Below are 24,095 nucleotides of genomic sequence, written 5' to 3' on the forward strand. Positions count from 1 at the left end.
AATGAATCCCGGGAAAGGAGCGCGGGGCGCCGCGGGCGTTTACCATCTCCACGTCGGACACGGGCCCGAAGCTGGTCACGTAGATGTCCGTCTTCACCTCCGTCACGGCGCCTGCGGGACACGGGCACGCGTCGGGAGCGGCGCCGGCGGGGCCCGGCTGCCCTCGGCGCGTCCCTCGGCGCCGCGGTGCGAGCGCAGCGCCCGGCCGCCCCGCAGCAGCAGCGGGCGGCGCCGGGAAACTTCCCCCCTCGGCGCCCGCCGCCTCCCGGCCCGCGGCGGGGCCCGTCCCGCGCCCGCGCCCCGTCCCGTCCCGTCCCGTCCCGTCCCGTCCCCCCCGCGGCCCCTTGGCTTCCCGCCTCGCCGCGGGACCGGAGTGTCGCGCTACCTCCGAAGCCCGGCCGCAGCCTGTTGTCGTAGCCGTCCAACAGCTTGTCGAGGATGCGGGTGATGTTTTCCGAGTAGAGGTCCCCGCCGTCGCCCGGGCCCTCCCGCGCCTTGGCTATACTGCGGCGAGAGGCGAGTCCCGCCGTCAGCGCCCCTCCGCCTTGCCCGCCTCGCCGCGGGCACCCGCGCCCCGCGCCCGCCTCAGCCCCCAGCGTTCAAATCCCGCCTCAGCCCCCAGCGCCTGACTCCTGCCTCAGCCCCCAGCGCCTGGCTCCTGCCTCAGCCCCCAGCGCCTGACTCCTGCCTCAGCCCCCAGCGCCTGACTCCTGCCTCAGCCCCCTGCGTTCAAATCCTGCCTCAGCCCCCAGCGCCTGGCTCCTGCCTCAGCCCCTCGCGCCCAACCGCCGCCTTAGCCCCCTGCGTTCAAATCCTGCCTCAGCCCCCTCGTATCAGCCCCCAGCGCCCAGCTGCCGCCTCAGTCCCCGCGCCCGACTCCCGCCTCAGCCCCCGCGCCCGACTCCCGCCTTAGCCCTTCGCACCCGACTCCCGCCTCAGCCCTCCCGCCTCAGCCCCCGCGGCCCCTCGGGAGCCGGCCCCAGGGCAGGGCAGGGCAGGGCAGCGCGGGAAGGGACCCCGCCGTCCCTCGCCCGCCCCTCGGGGCCGCTGCGGGGCTCGGCGGGGGCTGAGCGGGGGGAGGTCGCTCACCTCACGACGACGCACAGCCAGGCGGCAAGCAGAGCCATGCCGCAGGTGGGTGGCGAGGACGCTCCGGCGCCCTCAGCCCGCCCAGCCGCCGCGGGTCGCGGCGCTCATGGTGCCCGCTGCGGGCCGGCCCGGCAGGGCGCCGCTCGCCCTGGCGCCCGTCGCCTCGGTGCCCGGCGGCCCGGGGGCGCTGCCCGGGGCCGGGGCTGTGCGCGCCCGTCGGTGCCGCGGCCGCCGCCCAGCTCCTCTGCCTGCTGCGGCGGGGAAGTCGGCGCTGAGGGGACGGCGCGCGGCCGGAGAGCAGTGACAGTAATCGAATAAGGCATTAGGGGAGATTAAAAGGAAGAAATCCACTGCTAGTTTTGGCATGGAATTAGCAGGGACCCGTTAGGAAATCTGGAAAAGCGCTGGCATCTTGCTGATAGAGATTATGTTAGAAATGGCCTCAGCTTTTATTATGTTTATGGTTCACAGAGAGATTATTATGCGGCTTCTGCATCATTAGAACTTCCAAAAAAAGTGCGGTTTTCCAATTTGCTGGGTTTTTTGACCCTTCTCAACAGATTTCCTCATGACCAGTCCTTTAGAGCTGTAGCGAGCACGTGAATATCTCATATTTAGTATATGAATATCTAGACATTCGACTTTCAAAGCCAGTTCAGGGTTTGGGGGGGGAAGGGGTCTTCTTTTTTTTTCTTTAATACTAAGCAGTTTTGGAGGGCTACATACACAGATTTCGCTCGGACTTTAAACCAGGGCATTATCAGGACTTCCGTTAGAATTGGAGCTCCTGGCTTTTAAACCACGGGGATTGTATATCATTACTCTTTTGTTCCTTGTAAGTACTGCCTGGATCATTACTAGCCCATCCTTCGGTAACTGTGTTAATATAGTCAGCCCTAAAGGAAAATAAGATCAGGCTGCTCCAGCTCTTTCTGTGACCTTATTACTTCTTATAAAGCCAATGAATGATGTAGCACATATGTCATTTAGCTACACTGTAAACAAAGCAATTGGGTCAATTTTCTTTCCTCATGGTAATACAGAGAACAGGTTACTAGACCAAAGCAAATTAATTATTTTCATAAAATTTTGTTGCATAAAGCACATTTGCATTACCAGCTTCTAAGCAGATGTAGTTAATTATCAAGAGAAGGAAAGCAAGTGTTTGCATGAAACTAGGTGAATCGTGTGTTTATTTGACAGTGAGACATGAGGTTTTCTTAGCTAAATAAAGTCCAGCTCTGGGTTTAGTGCTGTCAAGTTCTTCTCCTCAAGCTTTGGCTTCTGGAAGAGTGAGTGTGATGCTACAAAACCAGGAGAACATGACAATGTGATTAGAAATATGGGATGTCCCCTGTCTTTGAGTCTTTTCCGTGTTGTCATGGGCTGTAGTGTCATGTAATCCACATAGGCAGCTGGTTGGGCTCTGGTTCTGCCTTTGAACAGTTGTGAACCCCAATTCCTGAGAGGCTTCAGTGTGCTCTGCGAACACACCAAAGATGCAATTGGTGTGAAGTCTTAATGAGCTATGTGAATGTCTTAACACAGCTCTTTTCTTTTCTTGCTATTTAGAACCGACTACGTGCATGAGTTTATTCACTGACAGTAGCACTACCTCTGTGAAAAATCAAGGTTTGTATGAACTATTAGGTATTTGCCAGTAGAAAAGGGAAATCAGCAAATCAGCACTGCCTTTCTAGGGGGTTTTATTCTTCCATCTGCATGTCCAGATTCAAAGCCCAGCAGTTTGAAACTTTACCCCATTTCTCTAATCTTACTGACATGTTTGAAGCTTTTATATGCATCACTCTTCTCAGAACATTAAAACTGCATTTAGCATTTAAACACCGCTAATACCCATTTTTAGCAAATATGCTTCCATTAGTATTAAATATGTAAACACTTTTTTGAGTCTTTTTTTTTTCTGGATCTGTTGGAGCACTTTCTTCACTGCTAAGAGATACACGTACTGTGGCTTACCTTAGGTCGCCTCTTGGAATAATAGCAGGAGCTCTCTAATTTCGTTCACAAAATGATTAAGAAGAGCTAAACTTTTTAAAATGAAACACATGCTTTGTACATACCAGCATCCACAGGGTAAGTTGCATACATCCAATCTGCCATCTTTATGGCAGTAACAAACAATAATATAAAGTACAGTGAAATTATGCACTGTGGGGCGTGTTACTGCCTTTTGTTGATCTGATTATCCAGCAGCTTTTTTAATAAGCATTCCGTGGGCATTAAAAGCTCAAGGCTACATAGAGGTCCACCAGCTTCTCTCAGCCACTCCTTATTTCCTTTACTTGCATTTGTGTTTTGTGGATTGGACAAGAACGTATCTATAATCTTATCATTTACAACTGTCTTTTGTTCACTACTACCCTGTTCCAAATGAGACTCCTGTTGTGTACAAAAAAAACTCAAACAAAAAGTCCGTCTCATTCACTAAGAATAGACTAGGATTTGAGTCAGCGAGGTGGAATTTGTTTCTTTTTTTCCTTGGAGAAAACCTCTCCTTTCTACTTTTTGGACCAGGTTGAACCTGGATATGGTTGGACCTATAGTGCAGCAGCTGTTCTGGAACAGCTGTGGTTTTCTCCTCCAAAATGGCCCATCTGTATAGAAACAAGCTTTAAGAAATTTGTTTTTAAATACATGCCCATCCATGGAAACTTGCTTCATCACTTATTTAGGCTGACAAATGGGTGCTCTATGGAGTAAACAAAGAAAGCAGAGAACACCAACAGCAGATGAAATGTTCTAAGAGTTTGCTGAGCTCTTTTTATCCTTCTCTCTTCACTTAAGACAGAGCAAGCTCAAGGGATGATTTGGATAGAGCAATACTGGACAGATAAAAAACAATTCAGCGTTTGCCTTCCAATTAAAAAAAATAGATCATGAGTTGTGTTGACTTCCAGTCTAACCTAGAAAGGAGCACTTCAGGAGAAGCACTTACCAATCTTGACTGTCATGCCAGTTAATGAGAACAATTTATTTTGATGCTGATTTCACTTCTGTTGTTCGCTGTTCTTGATTCCTGTTCCTTCATTCTAGCAAAAGACTCTCTTCTCCTGTCTTCCTCAATAGCTTTGTGTCATGGCAAGCTTCCTAGGTCAACCAGAAATAGAGAAAAATCCTTTTAACACCCATCCCTGCACCACACATGAAGAGTTGATAGAGAATGACAAATTTGGTGGAATGCATTAGTTCAGCAGTGCTCCCAGTCTCTGCCAGCTGATACATGAAGGAATAGGTTGATGGGATGGGAGTGCCCTTCCGCTGGTGCAAAAATGCCTTAAGATTTACTTAGTTGTTCTTTCTTTCCATGCAGCAAATAACAGAGCACATGCAGAAGAAAAAGCAAGGGAAGCCTGATGGTTATCTGTCCCCACTCAGAGTAGCATACAGGCTATCCCAGACTACTCCAGTAGAGTTCAAAATACTTGAAAGTGAAAATTAGGGTTTAACACTATAGAAACAGAGGAACACTTGAAGAACATCAAAAGAACCATCCTGGGTCAGGTTAAAGGTGTAGCTCAGTATTTTGGTTTCTAACCTGGTCTAGAGTTTAGAGAGGCGCCTTAGATGTTTTTCCCGTAGTGTAATATCTCAGCCTCTAGCTATGAGCAAATTTATACCTTTCCAGAGCCAGAAGTTTCACTGAGATTGTCAGTGAGAAATTAGCAATGCATCTATGCCCTATTAATTTGTGTACCTCCTTTTCAAGCCTTTTTATATTCTTGGCCTTCGAACCCCCTAATGGCAGTAACAAACAATAATATAAAGTACATTGTGGGGCGTATACTGCCTTTTGTTGAGCTGATTATCTAGATGCCTGACAGCTACATAAGAGCCTCCTAGGTCTCATGCTGTTGAGAACAGTGCAGTATCATTTCCTATTCATCCTTTTCATAAACTGTGATTTTATAGACATCTGTCATGTCCTCTTCCATCAAGGCTTTTTCAAGCCGAAAAGGCCTAATCTGGTTAGTTTCACATGAAAGCTGCTGTGTGTTTCTCGTTACCCTTGTTCGTCTTTAGCTCTAGCAATGTTCTTCTGACATAGAGTGACCAGAATTGCAAGCAATATTCAATATGTGGACATACAATGAATTTTTTATGTGTTCTAATCTGCAAATGATGCGTAAACTGTTAGATTTCTGTGGCTGTTCAGTACAGTTAAATGAGGGTTAACAGTTCAGTTATCCAAGCTTAGTATTGCTACTGTGAGGAGTATAACACACACCTCTGTTCTTGCTGACTCGCCCTATTGAAAAGGAGGATTTGCAATTTACAGAAGTAACGAGGTAAATTAGCATGGATAGATTCTGTGCTAACACAGATACTCCCTTCTCAGCCCCTGAGCTATCTTTCCTACTGCTACACAGCACTGGGCTTTGCTGTGTCGTTATACTACTGTTGAAATAAACTAATGAATGTTGTAGATAAAGGAGCGTAAGTTGCAGGTTGGGAGCTCAGTGTGAGTCCAAGTGCGGTGAATCAAAGAGAGTTTAGAGGGAATCCAGCTTAGTGTAATATATGTATTGAGGAAGCTAGAGGGAAGTGTACATGTGCACCAGCTTGAACACTTCCTAGACTCACTCAGTTGCCTGTTATTATCTTACTTCTGATTCTAGCCGAGCAATTCCTGCACAGCAGCATCAACCTGATGGCAAGGCTTGGGCAAGTGGACTGTAGTGTTTGAATGAGTCATATAATTTCAGTCTGGGATTTCCCTGCAGGAAAATGACATAATACTCCTTGCAATAAATTTGCAGAGAGGAGTCAGGGACAAGCAAAAAAAATCAAAATCTCAATTCAAAATATTCCAGCCAGTCTTCTAAAATGATAAAAACAGTCCTTGAGTGGTAAAGACAGTAGAAGGAAATTTCATGGACTTTGGTGTCTGTTGCAGAGCTGGATGGTTTTATGAGCTGAAGTAGGCTTTGGATAAATTTTAATTTAATTTATCTTGAACCTTCAGTTAGTGTTTTCTTCAGGTGTATTTGGAATTCTTAAGTGTGAGACAGATATATTTCCTTTCTCAGCAGTTTTGAAATACTTTGAACCAAGAAGTTGTGTACTTTTTTTGGTTTGTTTTCTAATTATGAAGAGAAATGCTCACAGTGTTAAAAGCACAGATTCTATTATCAGTGAACATCAAACCACTAGCAGATTTTAATGAGTGTATGGTTAACGGGCCAGTTTGAAAATAAGCATACCTTCCGAGAAAATTTTTTGGAGATCATAACTTTTAAGTGACCTGTGCAAGCTCTGTAAAGGAATGGTGATTGTGGAGTCAAGAAGAGAAGTTTTTTGGGAATTATTCTCTCATGAGAATAATGCAAATGTTTAGCTTGTCAGCAGCATTTGCTTTTGGGTATATAAGCAAACAAGCAGTTTGGAAATTTGTTGAGAAAGTGGCATAAACTAGACAACAGCTTGGAAGAGGTGAATGGCAAATTGAGAAGTGTGGTGGAATGATTACACTTTCCAGAAACTAAATTTTATCACCTTGTAGGATATCATTAGCACCGTGATGAAAGATGGTATTTCTGATTCATTTGGGAAATACTGCTGAAAATTAGATGAGTTTGCAGCAGATGAAAACTTCGAGAAACTTGTTTGTTTTTAACTGAGGAATTCTGAAATGAAAATGGATAATCTGACTGAAGTTTCTGTGGCAAGTAGCTCATGGAAATATGACAAGTTTGGCACAAAGACTACAAGACTGCAATTCATTTTCTGGTATTTGGAGTTAATCTATTAAGTGCTAGCTGTTCTGTCCTGACAGAAATGTGTGCCCCTTCTTCTTTCTTCTCAGCCCCTAAAAGTGCTACATGAGAAGAAATATGCTTTCATGGTGTACATGTGATTACTAAAGTAGTTGAAGGAACATAGGAACCCTTTCTTTAAAAAGTGCCCTTACTTTGTGAAAAATTTTCAGATTTCAAAGTTTTTGATTTTTACTAGCTGTTTATTTCCTTGTGAAGAAACTCATGTGTATAATATAACGTGATAATATTCAGCAGAGATACAGTTAAAAATCCTTGCACAAAAATCCTTGCAATGCTTGTATCCTGTGCAATTCTGTGTAAATGAGACACATGCCAGATTGCTAGTCCTGCTTGGTAATCTTGCTGCCACAGGACAGTGTTAATTCTACTCTGTTTATCCGTTCAGTGTATTTCCTCTGCCTTCAAATATCTTCAGGGAGAATGTATCTCACATACTGCTACCTATGTCACTCACCCCACTGGTAATGTTGAGAGTGTGGATGAGTCATCTGCTCACAAATTGCCATACTGGTAGCTTGCAACACAGGTAGCTGGCACAGGACGGAGCAGCTCTCAGCTCTGAGGGAGCACAGTATGGTAAAGGTACCTTTCTCCTACTCATGCTCATCTTGTATGAAGCTCAGCCACAGTGAAAAATCGTTTTCCAAATGATACATACACATTTGAGTTATGCACCTGCAAATATATTTACACACACGTACAATCTTATTTTTATATATTGTGTTTAAATATCATTCAAGACTGAACTATTTTACGTCCAGCAAAATCAAGGGCCCAAATGGGCAGAAACTATCACATATTGTTCCAAATCTCATGTTGATTCGAAGACATTATTCAACGTGTGTTGTAGCAGTAACACTTCAGTAAAGGGAGGAAGCTTACTTTTGGCAGATCAACTACGCAGCAAATTAAACAAATTCTTCATTAAACATTTTTGAATGATGTGGGACAGACTGCTGCTCAGCTGCTAGTATTTGTATGCTATATAGCTGCTATATATGTATACCTACACTGCAGGTATATAACTGAAATTTCAAAGTAGAGATGGAACAGGCTGTCTAGTGTATAAATCAATAAAAGTACTTTTGTGTGTTTTCTTGTTTTTCTTTTTCTTTGTGATTGTTATTGGTCATGATACTGATTACAGTGTTTCTGGGAAGTGCAAAGCATCCACGAATGGAAGCCAGTGAATATCTCCAGATGCCTCACATGCATGCCATCACCAGCTAACCTCAGACTGAAGCCGCATACGCTCCTCTACTGCACAGAGGTGAAATATCACAAAACAGACATAGTAGGAACCACACAGGAGAAGCTGCATAACTCTCCCTTATCTCAGTTCTTGAAAGACCTTTTCTCTTGTCGGCATTTTTACCATCTGCCACACCGACCTTCTTTCAATATCCATGGACAAGAAGGCTTTTAGTTAAATGGCAGCAACTGTTTCCTATTCTCAACTACAGAAGGAAAGGAATCTCAGGGAGTGCGGTAGAAATACTATTTAACAGCCTGTGTCACCCTGTGGATCTGATGTATTTTAGTCGCTTTCTTTTTGTTTGAAGTGCCATCACCAAACGTAAAGCTGGTGGCTGAATGATCATTCTGTAAGTGAAGCGTGGGAAAAGGGAAGCAATGCTTCACTTTTTGAATCCTTGCTGCTTCTCCAGAGAATCTCATATTATGCAGACAGGTTCCCAACTTTGTTTTGCTGTTCCAGGGCATTTGAAAGATGGTTCTGTTTAGACAATGTTCTTTAAGATCTCAGTGATACCATATTGAAAGCAAAAAACTTGATCTACTAGGTTACATCAGCTGTACTTGGTGTTAATCATTCATTGTTATTTCCATATAGATAATCTTTACATAGCCATTCACAACTAAAGAAGGAGGCTTGGCCCTAACTTACCAGGAAGAGAATAGTACCTCTGCCTCAGGAGAGAATGGCTATAGTAGGGGACAAGCAGATTCTACTGTATATTCTCTTTTTTTTCTGAAGTTTGTATAAACCATGCCATCTTGGCTGCATTGGCAAGTGTCTCAGCCCTAATCTAGAAGCCAGTTGTCTGTGATTGTTTGTGTGTGCTTCACACATACACAGACAACACAGGTGTAAGGTGCTGAGCACCAGGTGAAAAGGAAACCCATCTCCAGCACCAGCACTTGGGCTAGGAGGTTCTGGCAACACAAATTCATTGCACCTGAAGTGGTGTGAAGCTCAGTGAGGTCAACAGTGATAACTAGTAGTAGATGTCCCTGTGATTGTATACTAGTAATGATTCTGGTGATTTTTTTTCCTTTATGGTAAACAGGAAATGTGCTAAACCAAAGAGGTGCTGCCTAGCATGGTATCCTTCTTCGTGTTTCAAGAATCAGTGAATTCAGCTTCTCACTTCTCAAGATTTCTGCTTTTTTTAAGGTCAGTCCTTTTCTGTATTGTCTGGAGAGGATGCTAAACCCAAACACAGTAAAAGAAGTCCACGCTGTGTTTTTTATTCTTTGTGTGGTAGTAGGTATGTAGGACTCTATTCAGTGATAGAGAAAGTAGATGTAAAAGGATTTACAGACAGAGGAAAGTTGCACTCGTTATTTGCAGTGATACTGTTGTGCTTGATATGAAGATAAAGCTGCCCAGATAAAAATAAGTGATAATTACAACTCGAGCAGGGTCCGACCCTAGGTTCCTGCTGAAAAGTTCGGAGTCAAATCAAGGCAAATTAAATAAATAAATTGTAATGACATGTGTGCAGTAGTTACAGCTCGAGCTGGGTGCCTCCAAAGAGGGACCCCAAATGAAGAAATCCCTGGGCAATTATACTTTCCAATCTAAGCTCTCCACCCTTCATGCAGTAGTTTGGACCAATAGTGATATTTAGGCCTGGGGTCTCCTGCTCCTTATTGGGTCTCATCACTGTCCCTAGGTAGGCTGTTTACTGTTGTGGTTTCTGCTGACAGATGTGTTTTCATTCTTCGGGTCCTGCCCTTATCTCTCAAGGCCCTGACAAATTAGTACTGCCCCAGCAGTGATAGTAGGTGTTACCTCCCAAGGTCCAGACAAAGGGAATATAATCTGGACCCCGAGATAGTCCAGACCCCCCCCCCCAATCAGCACTGTTTTGGCAGCGAGAGGAGGCCCTGCTCCCCAGGGTCCTGGCGCCCAAGCAGGCTTCACTTCAAAGCCTTGACATCCTCCCTCCTGGAGTGTGAAGCACAGGAATACAAACTGCTGGTAACTCCCTTATCTTTCCAGTCTGCACCAGCTCTGGGGCCCTTTCTCACTGAACTAGGGAGTGCGGCCTAAGGCTTCAGCAAATTTAGCTACTCATGCTAAGCAAGTTTTATAGAAGTTGTGCTAAGCAGCAATAATTTACAGTCCAGGTCCCAAAGTCTCTGCCCGATCGTGGTCTGGTTCAGTGCAGGCTCGGTGTGTCCCGGGTGGTCGCAGGGAGACCATTTCAGGGGTCGCAGCAGCTCAGTCCTGTTTCTGCTGGGGACAGATGGCTTGTTCGGGGTTATGGTTTGCTTGCACCTTATGGACTGAGAAATGTTTAAGGCAAAAGTTCACTCATTTGTCCGCCACAACATTAGATCTAGAATGTCTTAAATATATACTTTATTTTACTAAACGTATTAAAATTTTACTCTGAAGTAACTGTGGAACACGTTAATAACCAATATCATCCCCTCTAGCTAACACAGTTTGACTATGATCAGAGATTGGATTTATGTCACTTTGCTGTAGACATTCACCCGAAGCATGTTATCTATTTTAGTCTCTATTTTATATTTTCTTTAAGAAACAGTTATGCAAATGAAATATGTAATCTAATGCATGAGTTTCAAAGTCATGTGCCTGTATTTTTGTACACTTAGGTATGCACTATTGACATCAGCTGAGTTGAAAAGAAAGCAAGCACCTCATGTAAGTCATTTGGTAGTCACAAGCTAAACAATCTTTTAAATACTGCATAATAAAGAACACTATTTTTAAATAATCTGTTGAGATAAATATATGAAATGAAAATTTTTAATTGTCCCTTTTAGTAGTAGAAGTAACGTTGATGGAATTGTGGGCCTGGTAAAAGCCTAACAGATTCTTTTCACCTCCTTTTTCCCCTCCCCTCCTGGAAAAAAAGAAGAAAAGGAATCAAGATTTCTCAAGTTATTAGTTGTGGATTATTTGGTAATCTTTAAAGATTTCTCCTTATTTTCCTTTGTTTCGCAATATTAAAATTTCTTTTACTTTCCCGTGTCGGAGGTGGTTATGTATGCTTGTACAAAACAACATGTGAATATTTCTTGTTGACTGCTTAGATAGAGATAAGCTGGTTAAGTGTTCCTTAATTAGGCTCATTTTCAACAGCTGCTTGAAGTTATTAGGAAAGACTATATGGCTGCACTGTAGAAACTGGTACGATATGTGTTTAATGCCCTGTATTACTAAATAGAGTAAGATGGAAAGTTGCTTTGTTTTCACTCTCCCTGACTTAGTAAGAGTAATACAAATGATAGATATCACAGAGTTTACCTGTGGAACTAGCAGCTTTTCTATGTCTCAGCCTTTTTTATTGACCTAATCTTCAGATGAATTATAATAGTTGTGAAGTGTATTCATTAGGATTATTGCATGACTGTTATATTGGGGCATCATCAAAGTTACAGTACAGTAAACAATCTTTTAAATATCTTGAAAAGTGTAGCATTTCTTTGTAAATATCCTTCTGTGGTATTTGAGACAGAAATTTTTCCATCATCTGTTTGCAAATATTTCAGCCTATCAAATGAATGCCCTATACAATTAATTGCTCTTATTGCAAAAGCTATATGCCCTTTCTTATGCTGCAGTTAAAGCATAATAAATTTTTGTCCAAGGAGTTGCATTTAGTTCTGTTCTAATGAGTATTGCAAGGCCTCTTGGAAAACCTATCAAAACTTTTAGTTATTTCTGCTGTATGCTTCCATAAGGATCATCCCTAAATGCCTCGCTATAAACAGAAGCTAGCTATTTCAGGCAGTTGACACATGTATTTGAAGGGTTAAATATTGACAAAGAAGCCTAATATAATACAGTTTTAAGACATATATTTGTATCTATTTGTTACATCTTGTCCCAGCATAAAAATTATGCATTATGTATATATGAGTATTAGAAAACTGAGGTTGGAAAAAAGAACACAAAAAAAACCTCACAAAACAAATAGGTCATTCATTTTCAGTAAAAATAAAAATACTCTCTTCTAATGAGATCCTGATTAAGAAGGTAACTTGAAGGTGTAGTTTTATTTCAAAAATTCTATGAGAGACTTATTTATACAGAAAATTGTGTGAATCGCGAAAGGTTATTAGAATGCTCACATACTTGGTGTATATTTAACCTAAAATCATTTATGATGCATTTCACACAAAGTAATCTATTAATATTTTTAATCATTTGTTGTTTATCACAACGTTGCAATTCTTAAGAATTTTGAGTTATCTGCCCCTCTTTTACAACAGCATTCAAAATTGTTAGCAGTTTATTGCAATTTTTTTCCATCTTCAAAGATTTATGGTACTGGGTATGCTATTCTTCACTAGTATTTTTACAGTCGATAAAATCATATTTCTCAGATGAGCATCTTGGAATCAGTAATTTGTCATTGGTTATAAAGTATAGAAAGCCTGATTATAATAAGTACTTTTGAGATATTTATAGCCTTTACTAGAAAGGAGATCTGGCAGGGGCTGAAATGGGAGAGAGAAAATACAAAGATTGTTTACTTCAAATACTTGCCAGATGTTGTTTGTCGCGATATATGTCAGAAGAATGAAATATATTCTAGAACAATTTTATTATAACACTCACCACTCAGAGGCTTCTCAAGTTGCTAACAGTTCTATTTTATTAAAAAAAAATATTTTTTTTCAGTCTTGGAATAGAAAGATACATAAATAAAATCAGTGTCAAAAGCTGGATTTAAGTGAATTTTTAATAACCCTTCATATCTTAGATGTTCAAGGCAAATATTCCAGCCCTATTCATACTACATCATGCACTCTCCCACCTTCTAATATAATCACCAGAACCCTTCCAAAGAAAGGAGCAATATAGACTGGGATTATGAAATCTGATCCTCAGCATCAGATCTTATATATAGACTTAAAGAGGGACAGATGCAATAGAGAGGTCTTTGCTACTCTGATAAACATGAAGAGATGGCAGCAGAACTTCTACGCGGAAGAGCTTTAGGTCTCAAGTTTGCAGTGACTGAAGGAGTTCGGTTGCTGCATTGCTTTGAATCTTGGAGAAAGATAAAGTCTAAATCAGCAGCTGCATTATGTCACATGGAGTAAGACAAATATAATGGGTATGTGTACTCACAGCAAAAAAAAAAAAAAAACAAGCAAACAAAAAACGCCAAAGCACATGCTTTTATCCATACACTGCACTGTGCTTATTTGCAGAGGGAGGAGTAGCTGCAGCATAGGCTGTGTGTTAAGGACCTTATGAATATCTACAGCTCCATTTGTGCAAAGGCTACTGAGCAAGTTCTTAGTGCTGTTTTGGATCTCTGTGTCACGTTTGGATTTTGTCTTTGTCACATTCAGTCCTTTTCAAGTTTCAGTGAAGGGACAGTTGCTTCATTTTTCCCTCCACCCTTTATAAGCGCAAATGTTGTATTTTCCAAACAAGTGAGGCCACAGCTCTGTGGAGGTATGGGAAGGCTTGTTATCAGACCTGGGGTTGTGACTATCTGTTTCTTCTGACTCTGAATGCGTTTGTCTCTTTAAGGTTTTATTCCATGTTACCAGTGGTAATTTTAATTTCCACAGCCTCCTTCCAACTTGATAGCAGTGAAGCAACACATCAACTTATACCTTGAATTGTTTTTAATTTTATATTTGGTTCACCTAAAAGGTTTTCACTTCCTCTACTATTCTAGTAGTTTTGTGGTTATTAGGTCTTGTATATTATGCTATATATTTTTATGTATCCATATAAATATATGATCTTAATCGGCTGTCATCTTTTCATTTATTTATTAAATACATGTAGTATATAAAGGAAGAAATAGTGTAGTGGACAAAAATATTATGTTTTAGGACAACTGGAGGAAAAACAACAATTTAATGGCAGCTATTTTTGTCCTCTTTATCCTATTTCCCAGTATAATTATTTCTAGATCAGTGTCCTCCTTTCTGCATGCAGGCTTCTGTGAATATATTATAATTTTTCTTTGCTGTAACTTATCCTGTAATTTGTTTCTCCCAATTTTTACAGCTACCCTTTCTCTTCTTTTCACAAAAGCACTCACAGCATAAAAAAAACTTGCTTAATGCTTATGTTATTTTGTAAGCACATTACTTCCATTTAGACATCTCAGCCTTTCTTTGTTTAGAGCAAATGATTGTATTGGTGTTTCTAACTGAATGTTACAATTATAGATAAAGAGGTACAGATGCTCTTACTCTCAGGTTAGCCGGAGTCTTTGGTCATAGTGGATTTATGGTCCCAAACTAAGATTCAGCTTTCTAAAGTCTGAGTGCTTGGATTTGTACAAGTAGCATGCTCTGTGTGTGGGGGTGGGTGGGGGTGGTGGTGGGGGGGTGTTCTTTTTGTTTTTGTTTGTTTGTTTGTTTTAAATCTGTATGTGGGGAGAATGATACTGACCCACTTGGAAATGCTCTGTGGTCAGTGGATGAAAACTGTTGCATATAATTTCTGAACTGATGAAATTGTAACATTGTGATTGCTACCTGAAGTATTTGCTAGGTATGGTAGCCAAATAGGGGGGGGAAACCCATGTTGGATAAAGAACAGCTTCTGCCCAATAAATCTTCAACAGAGAAGGCAATCCAGCTATCCTTATGAAGTATATTACTGTGCTTATTTTTGCATAATTGCTGCCTGATGTTTAAGTGAATAGTTCTCTGTGACCAAACTGTAAGCTTTTTGCCAGATAACCATTGCTATAAAAATAGTGTTCTAAAAATGCTACAGAAGTAATTGGAGATTACCTGACTCCACTTTTGGTGACTTCCATCATGTCCAATGAGTTCTGTTTGCTTTTGTATGCCAGCCAAATGTAGTTTCCCTCTGCAGACTCATTATTTTAGATCTTTGAAGCCTCAGTTTCTGCTATTTTAATTTAAATACCCTGAAATGTTAAATTCTTGGTCTTATCCTTAGTTGCATGTACTGATCTAATTATAACGGTTTTGAATGCAATCCTACAAGCACATATGTTTAAGCTCACATAAAGGCAAGGGTACTAGATATGTGTGAGAGAGCTAGCATGTATGAATCTTGCTTCATGAGAAGACTATACCTGACAGTAAGGTTGGATAGTCTCATAACAGCCCAGCTCTTAATACACTTTGTTTTTGTGTATGACCTTCTATATGTCTGCATTTGGGATGAAGGACAAATCAGAGTAATAGCCAGATGAAAAATTCTGATAATTATAAAATTTCACATTGAGATCTATTTGTCAGAATAAATACTTTGAGGGAACTGTGAAGTTTTGTCTTAGCTGCAAAGAATCTCAGGCTTCCTCCTATGAGGAACCTCTGAAGTCTTCCTGTCTCAGGTTCTCAGCAGTCCCACTGACTGCTCACCAGAGGAGTGTGGTCTAAGCCTTTGGGCTTCTGTCCTTTTGACAGCAGTTCTGGAGAGAGTGGCTACCTGCGCTGTCTTATTATCTGGGTCCCTGTGATCGGCAATTCAGGAAAGGCCTGTTTGGAAGGCAGCAATATTGTGAATGTTTTGCAGAGAATGTCAATGTTTTGGGGTTTTACTGTCCATAAATTCAAATTTCAACATCCATTGTAGAAAGGTTTGCTTTCTCCTAGTCAGGGGTAATGATATTGCCTTTCTCCTCCTTCCTTTTCTTATGTCTGCCTTACTGATTTAGATTATTTTCCTTGCAGAGGTCTGTTTATGACCTTAGTTTGTACAGTGCTTAGTACAGCTGGATCTTGTGATGCTGTATGACAGCCTTTATTGACATGTTAACATTTGTCTACTGAGGCTTTTAAAATTATTAATCAAATACCTCATGGGAATTATCAGCTTTCCTCAATTATATATATTTCTAAGTCAGCAGCAGATTTAACAGATAAATTTCAGTCAAAAATGCTTTCTGTGGGAGTATGTTGTTGAATGTCTGCCAGTTTCAGCAACCAAAGACTACCAAATAATTCCAGTTCTCATTGTCTGACAAGTTACAGTTTATCAACAGACCAGAATATTAGTTTTGACAACATTCCTTCCCAAGCAAAATATCTTTTGACCTTTGTCATCTTTGTTCTTATTATTTCCTCTTTTGTTCTAAAAGCTATACAAAAAATTGAGTTGCTTTAATTTTTCCTTAAGCTAATATCATGATAAAGGAAAGCTTTATACCTTTGCTTTTGGTATATCTGAGCTAAGAAAAGGAATAATATATTTTTCATAAAATCATAAAACAATTTAGGTTGGAAGGGACCACTGGAGGTCATCTGCTCTAGCCCCCTGCCCAAAGATCCAGCATTAGATCTAACTCAGCAGTTAAATCAATTTGCTTAGGGTCAAATCCACCTCAGTTCTGAGCATCTCCTAGGATGCAGTTTGCACAGCCTTTCTGGGTAGTCTGTCCCAATGTCTGACCAATCTTTCTGTAAAACTTTATACCTATTATCTAGTTGGAATTTCTCTTCATGCAATTTGTATTTGTTGTCCATCCTCTTTTTGCTGTTTTGTATTAGTGCGCCAATACTTTTTACCAGAAAGTAAAGAAACAATCCAAATCTCCTCAAAGTGGGAGGAAGGGTGTGATTAAAACTGAGTCTTCCTATTCTGGATCAAAAGTTAGTCATGTCATCAAGTGAATGTCTTACTAGGTTTGAAAGTTTTAACCTTGCTCCTCACCCCCTACCCCAATCTGCCAAGCATATATTGCTCCCAACAAACAGTCCGCACAAGTTAACTGAAATGCCAGAGAGTGACACAACTACATAATTAGTATTCGACACTTTTCATGAACAATAGGAAATAATAATAATCTATGTCATATAGTGTAACAGAAGATGTAAAATTAGAAAATGCGAATGTGAGGAGGAATGGGGTGTAATGATGACTTCTTCAGTGAGCTTTCTTTAGCCTGTATTTGCTATATCAAATTTCTTTCAAAAGTGTTTCTACTGAATGTACTCTGAGTACATCGAAGGAAAGAAAGTATTCTTAGAAACAACACTGATATCAGAGAACCCTGATCGAGCCAGATCTTATAGTAGTTCTGACAAATATTGATACCTAACAAAACAAGCAAAGTTCAACAAAAGTTGAATAGAAGTTGATTGCTATACAGAAATTTCATTTGTTTTTCTATCTCCATCTGCTGGGAGGAGGCTACATTACACATTTGCCTGGAATGGGATGTGTGATCAGCTAGATGAAGATGATCGTGCAGATTTCTCCTATCTGAACTATGATCAAACTGAAGTTTGGATATGTATACATATATAAAAATTAGTTAACTTTGAACCAGCATCAGTAACAATGCTATAAAGAGAGTTATGATATCACGAAAATTATACTGGGTTATGATTGCCGTCTGCTGAATTTTGCAGTTTATTTTTTTAATTGACAAACAGTCAAATAAGATGGATGTTATATAACCAACTTAAAGGCAGATTGTCTTAATGTATAGTATTTTGTTTAAGGCACTCAGCAGTAAAGCACTGCTTTCAAGGCAATAAAATTGAATGTGCATCAAAAATATCTGAGTTTAGAAATTATGCCAGCTTGGTTTTATATTCTATTGTATTTCAGGAGCTCATACTATATATTACAACTTAGCTGAGCTGGTCCTAGCCAGATAAAAATATATGGCTAGATAGGGAAGTGCTATAGAATCTCTAGAGTTTGCTATCCTATGGTATTTTTCTAACTATAGGGAGGAAAAAATATCCATGCTTTCAAATGTAAGAATCATGTATCTATTGATTGACCAGAAGCCTTAAAATGAAAGTTTCCTTTGCAAGGGCAACGATTCAAGGTATAACAGATTATTTCTTCCTATATGTATGTTGTAGATTATTTTTCAAATTCTCACTCATGCAAATATAGAAGAAGACAAAAGATTAAAATGACCAATCAGCATTTGAAAAGCATCTATTCTTCCTATAATACCACCAAAAAAAAAAGAACTGCAAAAACTTGTATTGAGCAGCTGAGGAATATGTGACTGAGGAGTAACAGCTTTTCTAGAACTGCATTTCTTTGCTTAGGAATTCATCATTGAAGGACAGCTAATCCTTTCTCTACAGGAAACTATGAACTGTGTTTTGTAGTCCAGTTATTATCTCTGCACAAATTTTCAATCAAACTTATGATATCCCTCCTGAGATCTGACCCCTATGCAAATCAGCAAGGCATGAAAGGCTAACTCCTGCATAGCACTTCTGTTCTCTGAGGGAAGTTTTATAGATGGACTTTGCTTTTGCAGAGTTGTCATTTGTGCATGTTATATTCAGGTCCTGCTTGAATTCCATGACAGCTTGGACTTCTGACTGGCTCAGTCAACAGCAGCATTCATGCACATAGCTGAGTTGTGAACTTTGAAGAGAATAATTTTATTTTTAGTAGATACCTATATTTATGGAGAACTCAAAACAGCTTCACAAGGCGAAAGACGCATAGCATAAGCTGAGTTCAACAGAATCATTAGCCTCTCTACAGTAGAGGTATGATAGGATATGATTTAGCTTGAAGCCTGTGGAGTCCTTTTAGGAACTATCTCATCTTTTTCAGTGTAACTCTAACAAAAGAATTTTGTGTGGTGTTTTTGTTTTTGCCCTTTTCTTTCCAGTTACTCAGATGATTAGGGCATAAATACACAAATTTCATAAATAATGCTAATAGTAACTGAAGGGAAATCAGATACATTAGCAGGTGCAACCTGACAGTGCACAGAATCATTAACACTAAAGGAAGGTTGCAGGTGGACTAAAGGAAAAAGGTATGGCCTCTTAGATACATCTTTAATAGTTGTTGTCTATAGTTACACCTAAGCAACATACATAAGCCACTAAGTGTTTAAAAAGTGAACTCTCTATAGAGACAGTTGTTTCTTTCAGTGCTCTGATACATGCATGCATTCAAAACAGGTGAACACTTTGTATGTATTCAGCTGGCTTTCTTAGCTTCAGTATCTCAGGCTTAGGGTCTTTTTGCTTCTTGCAAGTTTTTCACTTATCAGCCTTGTCAGAAGATATAGTTTAGGTACTGTGTTTTTATTCTGAAGGGAAATGCATAAGAATTTAATTTGTGAAACTGTGTTAATAGGACAAAAGGAAACTTAAAAATTCAAATTAATTTTTCCTTATTTAAACAACACCTTCATTATGTGTGAACATACAGAATTCAGGAGTCTTTATCTACATTACCATAAGCAAGTTCTTCCAAGAAATTCCTCTTATTTCCTCATTCCTAAAACAATGACCATGCTACCTATGGGATAACTCATTGGGGTAGGAAAGAGAATGTTGGATATTATCATTTCTTTTATTTTAGAACTCAGTAATATAAACACCAAGATTATCAAGATCATCTTCTGCCTTGAAGTGTTCAACCCAAAACTTAAAATGGTCTGATTTTTCAGAGAACTTCTATTCATTTTCTGAAAAGTTAGCCTTCTCTGACCTAGCTTAACTGAATATCTTTGAAAACTCAGCCATAATGTGAAGACGTTGAAGCAGACTGCTTCAAGAGGGAGGGGTACAGAAGTTCAGTAGTCTTGCATTTCTCTAACAATGGTTGGAAGATAATTTTTCAAAAATCTGTCTGCAACTCTTTTATGGTTATAAGCAAGCCTATAAACTATTCTCCAATATTTCTAAAGTAATGACATCTGTACATGACTTAGTTAAGAGAGGGCAGGAAGTTGGAGAAAAAAAGGTTTAAGAAAAGCTTTTGAGGTTTTGAATTTTGCAGTTCAGAAAAGTTACTTGGCAAATGAAAGGCCAAGTAAGAAACTATAATTTTGCTTAATAAATAAGGAATGTGATGTGTGGTCTGATTTGTGCATGTCTTGTTTTAGAGTTAGTGCGGAAGCAGGTAAGGTAGATTCTTATTGAGTACTGTTATATGTAGGGTTTAATTCCAAATTTGTAAGGGGGGGGAGGGAGGAAGAGAGAAAGAAGGGAAAAGAAAGGAAGGAAAAAAAAAATCCAGATGGGTAGTGGAAGGCTTTCCGGGTGTTGGCGGGGTTCTTTTTGTTTGTTTACTGCCATGTATTTTGAGGTTAACAATAGAGGAAGCATCTCCATAATGCAACATGAAGAAATTAATCAGTGGGGAAAATATTGTTAAACATCTGACAATGGGATATCAATGGGACGTCAATAGTTATCAATGGGATAACTATGAAATGAGCCAGTTTTTGATTGACTAATTGTGGGTCTGCCCTTCAAATTGCATACAAAATGCAATTATGTATTAAATTGAAAGAAACTAAATATTAGAAGAATCTAAAACTGATGAGAATAGTTTACATGTGAAGTACACTGTCCTGGACGTAGTACTTCACTCTTATATCTGGAACGCTGTTTTGTTAGGTATCCTGAAGACTGTGATAGCAATACTTTGAGTACATTCAGGTTTTGGAAAGATTTTAGTTAATGCACGTTTCTAAATGTTTAAGGGCATGTGAATCTGGAAATCCAAATTAAATATCATCAGTCTCTTAGATGCCAGTTACCTGATTATTCACATTAAGTACTACCAAATACTTCAGCCTAAGAGAATAACATTTTTCTTATATAGTTTTTTCAATTAATATTGCTATATATTTGCAAATATGAAATAAGTTCCATAAATCACAGCTCATGGGGGAAACCAACCTTACAGTAATTATATTGTAATTCTTGACTTTATTATCATCATCTTACAAAGGTTACAAAAAGCTTACAAAAGTTACAGCTGACTTATACAATGGCAGGATAATGATGTTCACATAAGACTTTGAACTAGAAAAAATAAATTGGTAAATGAAATTCCAGAACTACAATTCAAACTATACTAATCTACAAGTTAAGTTTAGTGCAGATTATATCAGGCTTTTCCATTAATCTACAGCCATTACTAAAAATATATTTGAATTGCTCAAGAAAAACCCAACGCTACCCAAACGCTCAAATGCTGGTATCTAGCTTTTTTAAAAGCAGATAACATGCAAGAGTTCCAGTTAAAGATTTAATGTGAAGAAGGTAACTTCATCTGGATTATACTTGTTCTAAAATTTTTAGAGGTACATATCTGCTAAAAGAAATAATGGTATGCTTCATCTATTTTGCCAAACTACTTTGTCATTTTATGCAAAATCTGTTTAGTTTTCTTGGAATGATCAGCTACCCTCTTACTGCTAAAGAGTAGATGTGACATATCCTAGTGCCACTTGGAATTTGACCAGTGAAGACTATATATATTAAAAAACAAAACAAACAAACAAACAAACAAAACCCACACTTGCTATATTCAGCAGAGAATGGATGCCATGTTCCACTGTCAAACTGGATTGCTGGTGCATGGTCATCCTGTCCTTCCTCAAGTGCATCCGGTCCCAAGTGCCCCTTTCCTCCCTGGCATGAGTGGAATGGAGCTCAATTGCGGGGGAACTGCTAAAAGTGCCACCTTATTACTGGAACTTATTAATGGGCTCAAGATGAGGATTATGTATAAATTTATTCAGTTCCTGCTGCAATTATGTCACCCCAAGAGTATTTGCAGGGGTAAACAACAAGCCTGTCTGTCTGTGTTAGTAGATAGACTAGTGGACTTGGTTAGCATATTAGTAGAGTCACAGAATGTGAACATATGGAGACTTCTTTAATACTCTGGGGCATAACAGATTATGTTAAGGTCTTGTGGCTCTTATTTGAAAAATTCTAATTACACCAGTTTTTACAGTAGATATTTTTTCTTCATCAGGGAACACTTGACAGCGGAGATATACCTATAACAGAAAAACTGATTCAGATTTGGTCTTATGAACTGTAACAGAGTCACCACTTGCCAGCACAGTCTTTTGCTGGAATCATTGAATTTGGGCAGCATACAAAAACTGTAAACACTTCCTTAAACCAATATGGTCATCTTTTTTGGTGTGTTGATGCGCAACTTCTTTGGAAGCAGGTTTTTCCATCCTTTGCTGTTGGAAGTGTCTAAGGTTGAGAAAGTTAGGAGGAGAAAGCCAGGCTTCCCAGATGAGTGTGTAGGCCCAGGATCTGACTTGGAATAGTTAATGGTTTCTTCTAGAGTTTCAGAGAGTATGAGAAATTGCCTCCCTCCCTTTCTCTGTTCAAGAATAAGAACACCCTTGACAGGAAAGCTGTACATGATAACTGTGGATTGTGAAGGGTATGAGTTTTAGCGTCTGCATTTATAAAACCAAAATGCCTGAAAAAAGGTTCCATCTCACTGAGTTCCAAACAGTGTTCGTAGTTCCTGCAGCTGCTTTCTGCTGCCATTCTCTCAACTTCCTAACTCACTATAGCAAAATGAATCTCTTTCACCAAAACTTCTTTGCATGTGATTTTGAAAGTTAGCGGACCTGTTAACCACATCTCCATGCTAAGCAATAGGCCGTTTTGCTTTTCTTGCAAGTGGTCCTTCTTCTGGTAACACATCTTTCTTTCTTTCTCATACCATTTTTTATATGAAGTATGAACTCTGAGTGACCAGCATAGGCTGATGCAGTTTCTTGTCCTACCTGTAGATCTCAAGCTCTTATTTAAGTTTTCGGCAGCCAGAGGCAAAAAGCCCCAGGGTAAATGGCCGCAACAGAGTCAATGTAACACAAGGCACGCATTACTCTTAATGGGGGGAGAAAAGGTCCCTTCTGCTGCATCAAATCTGTCTGATAGGAGCACCTGCCCTTGCTTGTTTCCCATTTTACAGTTTTATTATCATTTTCTGATCTGAGAGAGAATTGGACGTGGGAAGTAAGTGGGGATGGGGAGCGATGGGTATCTAGGCAGTTACTGTGCCCCAGCAGGGAGCAGGCATGCAGAAGTCATCTGTCTCCTCCTTGCACGTGTCCCATCAGCCAGCCAGGGCTCTGGTGGAGAGCCTGACCTCCAGGCTGCACAGCTGCAAAACATAACCCCCACACAGGGAGTGACACCACCATTCAGTAACCAGGTAGCATATGCGTTTGTACACTTGATGTGGCAATGGGGCTCTAACTACAATGATACTGCACGCAGTGAGGGAGACAGACGGCTGCTTTTTTATTTTTTTTGTGGGGGAAAAAAACCCAGCAATAACAAAAGAACTTTATTGTTGTTTAGACTGTAAAGTAAAACGCATCTGAGTTAGGAAATCCAGAAGTAAATTGCCCTCTCAGGTCTATGATAGTCTGTTATCTATGATAGTTATGATAGTCTCACCTCATCCTTTGTTTGCCTGGGGACATGTGTTATAACGTGATCACAAAGAAGTGATAATGCAGGAATGAACTAAATGTAATCAGATGTAATTCATGAAAATACAAGTAATGAAACTAAATGGAGACTTCATTTTGTATGATGGGAAGCTAGGTATTCAATTTTCTTTTAAATATTCTGGTCTTTAACTTGAGAGATTTGAAAGGAATATGACTTCCAGGTTGCAAGATGTTCTGCACTTTTTATAAAGGACGGATTTTAGAGTTATCTCAAATAGTGTTTCCAAACAGCCCAACGCTTTTGAACATCTCAAAGCTGGTATGATCACTAGACAAAAATAAAAGATCTGTAACAACTAGACATGCTAGATTGACTATGCTGAAGACCAAGGGACAGATTTATAAAGCTATTTAGGAGCTTTGAATGTAGTCAGATGCTTAACAGAATTATTTAAAGGCAATTTAGGCAGCTGTGTCTACTTCCCACTGAATTTTACTTAGTCACTTTTGTAAATCCCCTATGTATCTTCTACATCTTTAAGCACTTTATATATATATGGCCCAAAGGCAGCTGAATAGCCGAAATTTGTTAAAACTAATGGACAGACTTCTGTTTTCCTTTACTGGAAGAGAACTGGATTTGTAAGAGTAGTCCTTAAATTAATAGGAATTTCAACCTTAGGTACTGTTGTTCAATGGAGATATGAAAATTTTTATGACATTTCATCAGTGTGACCTGTTAGAAATGTCTGTACATATTACTTTTCACTAACATCATTCATTTTGTAAGAATTGTGAACAC

The 24,095-nt window shown here is 39.9% G+C and overlaps 1 protein-coding gene across 2 annotated transcripts in view; it reads right to left on the reverse strand.

The window, feature by feature from the left end:
* GABRA6 (gamma-aminobutyric acid type A receptor subunit alpha6) overlaps positions 1–481 on the reverse strand; it is a 30,612-nt gene extending 30,131 nt beyond the window's left edge. Inside the window, exons 1-2 of one of the 2 annotated variants that reach the window (XM_026117562.2) lie at positions 386–481; positions 44–111 (exon numbers count right to left, since the gene is read on the reverse strand). In XM_026117562.2, the coding sequence (XP_025973347.2) occupies positions 44–46 (3 nt within the window). In that variant the 5' untranslated portion in view covers positions 47–111; positions 386–481. Of the gene's footprint in view, positions 1–43; positions 112–385 lie in introns of those variants that run through there. The other variant, XM_026117576.2, reaches the window with a different exon arrangement.
* Between the last annotated feature and the right edge of the window lie 23,614 nt (positions 482–24,095).

Source organism: Dromaius novaehollandiae, chromosome 15 (genome assembly GCF_036370855.1).
Source record: "Dromaius novaehollandiae isolate bDroNov1 chromosome 15, bDroNov1.hap1, whole genome shotgun sequence".
In the NCBI taxonomy this organism is placed as follows: domain Eukaryota; kingdom Metazoa; phylum Chordata; class Aves; order Casuariiformes; family Dromaiidae; genus Dromaius; species Dromaius novaehollandiae.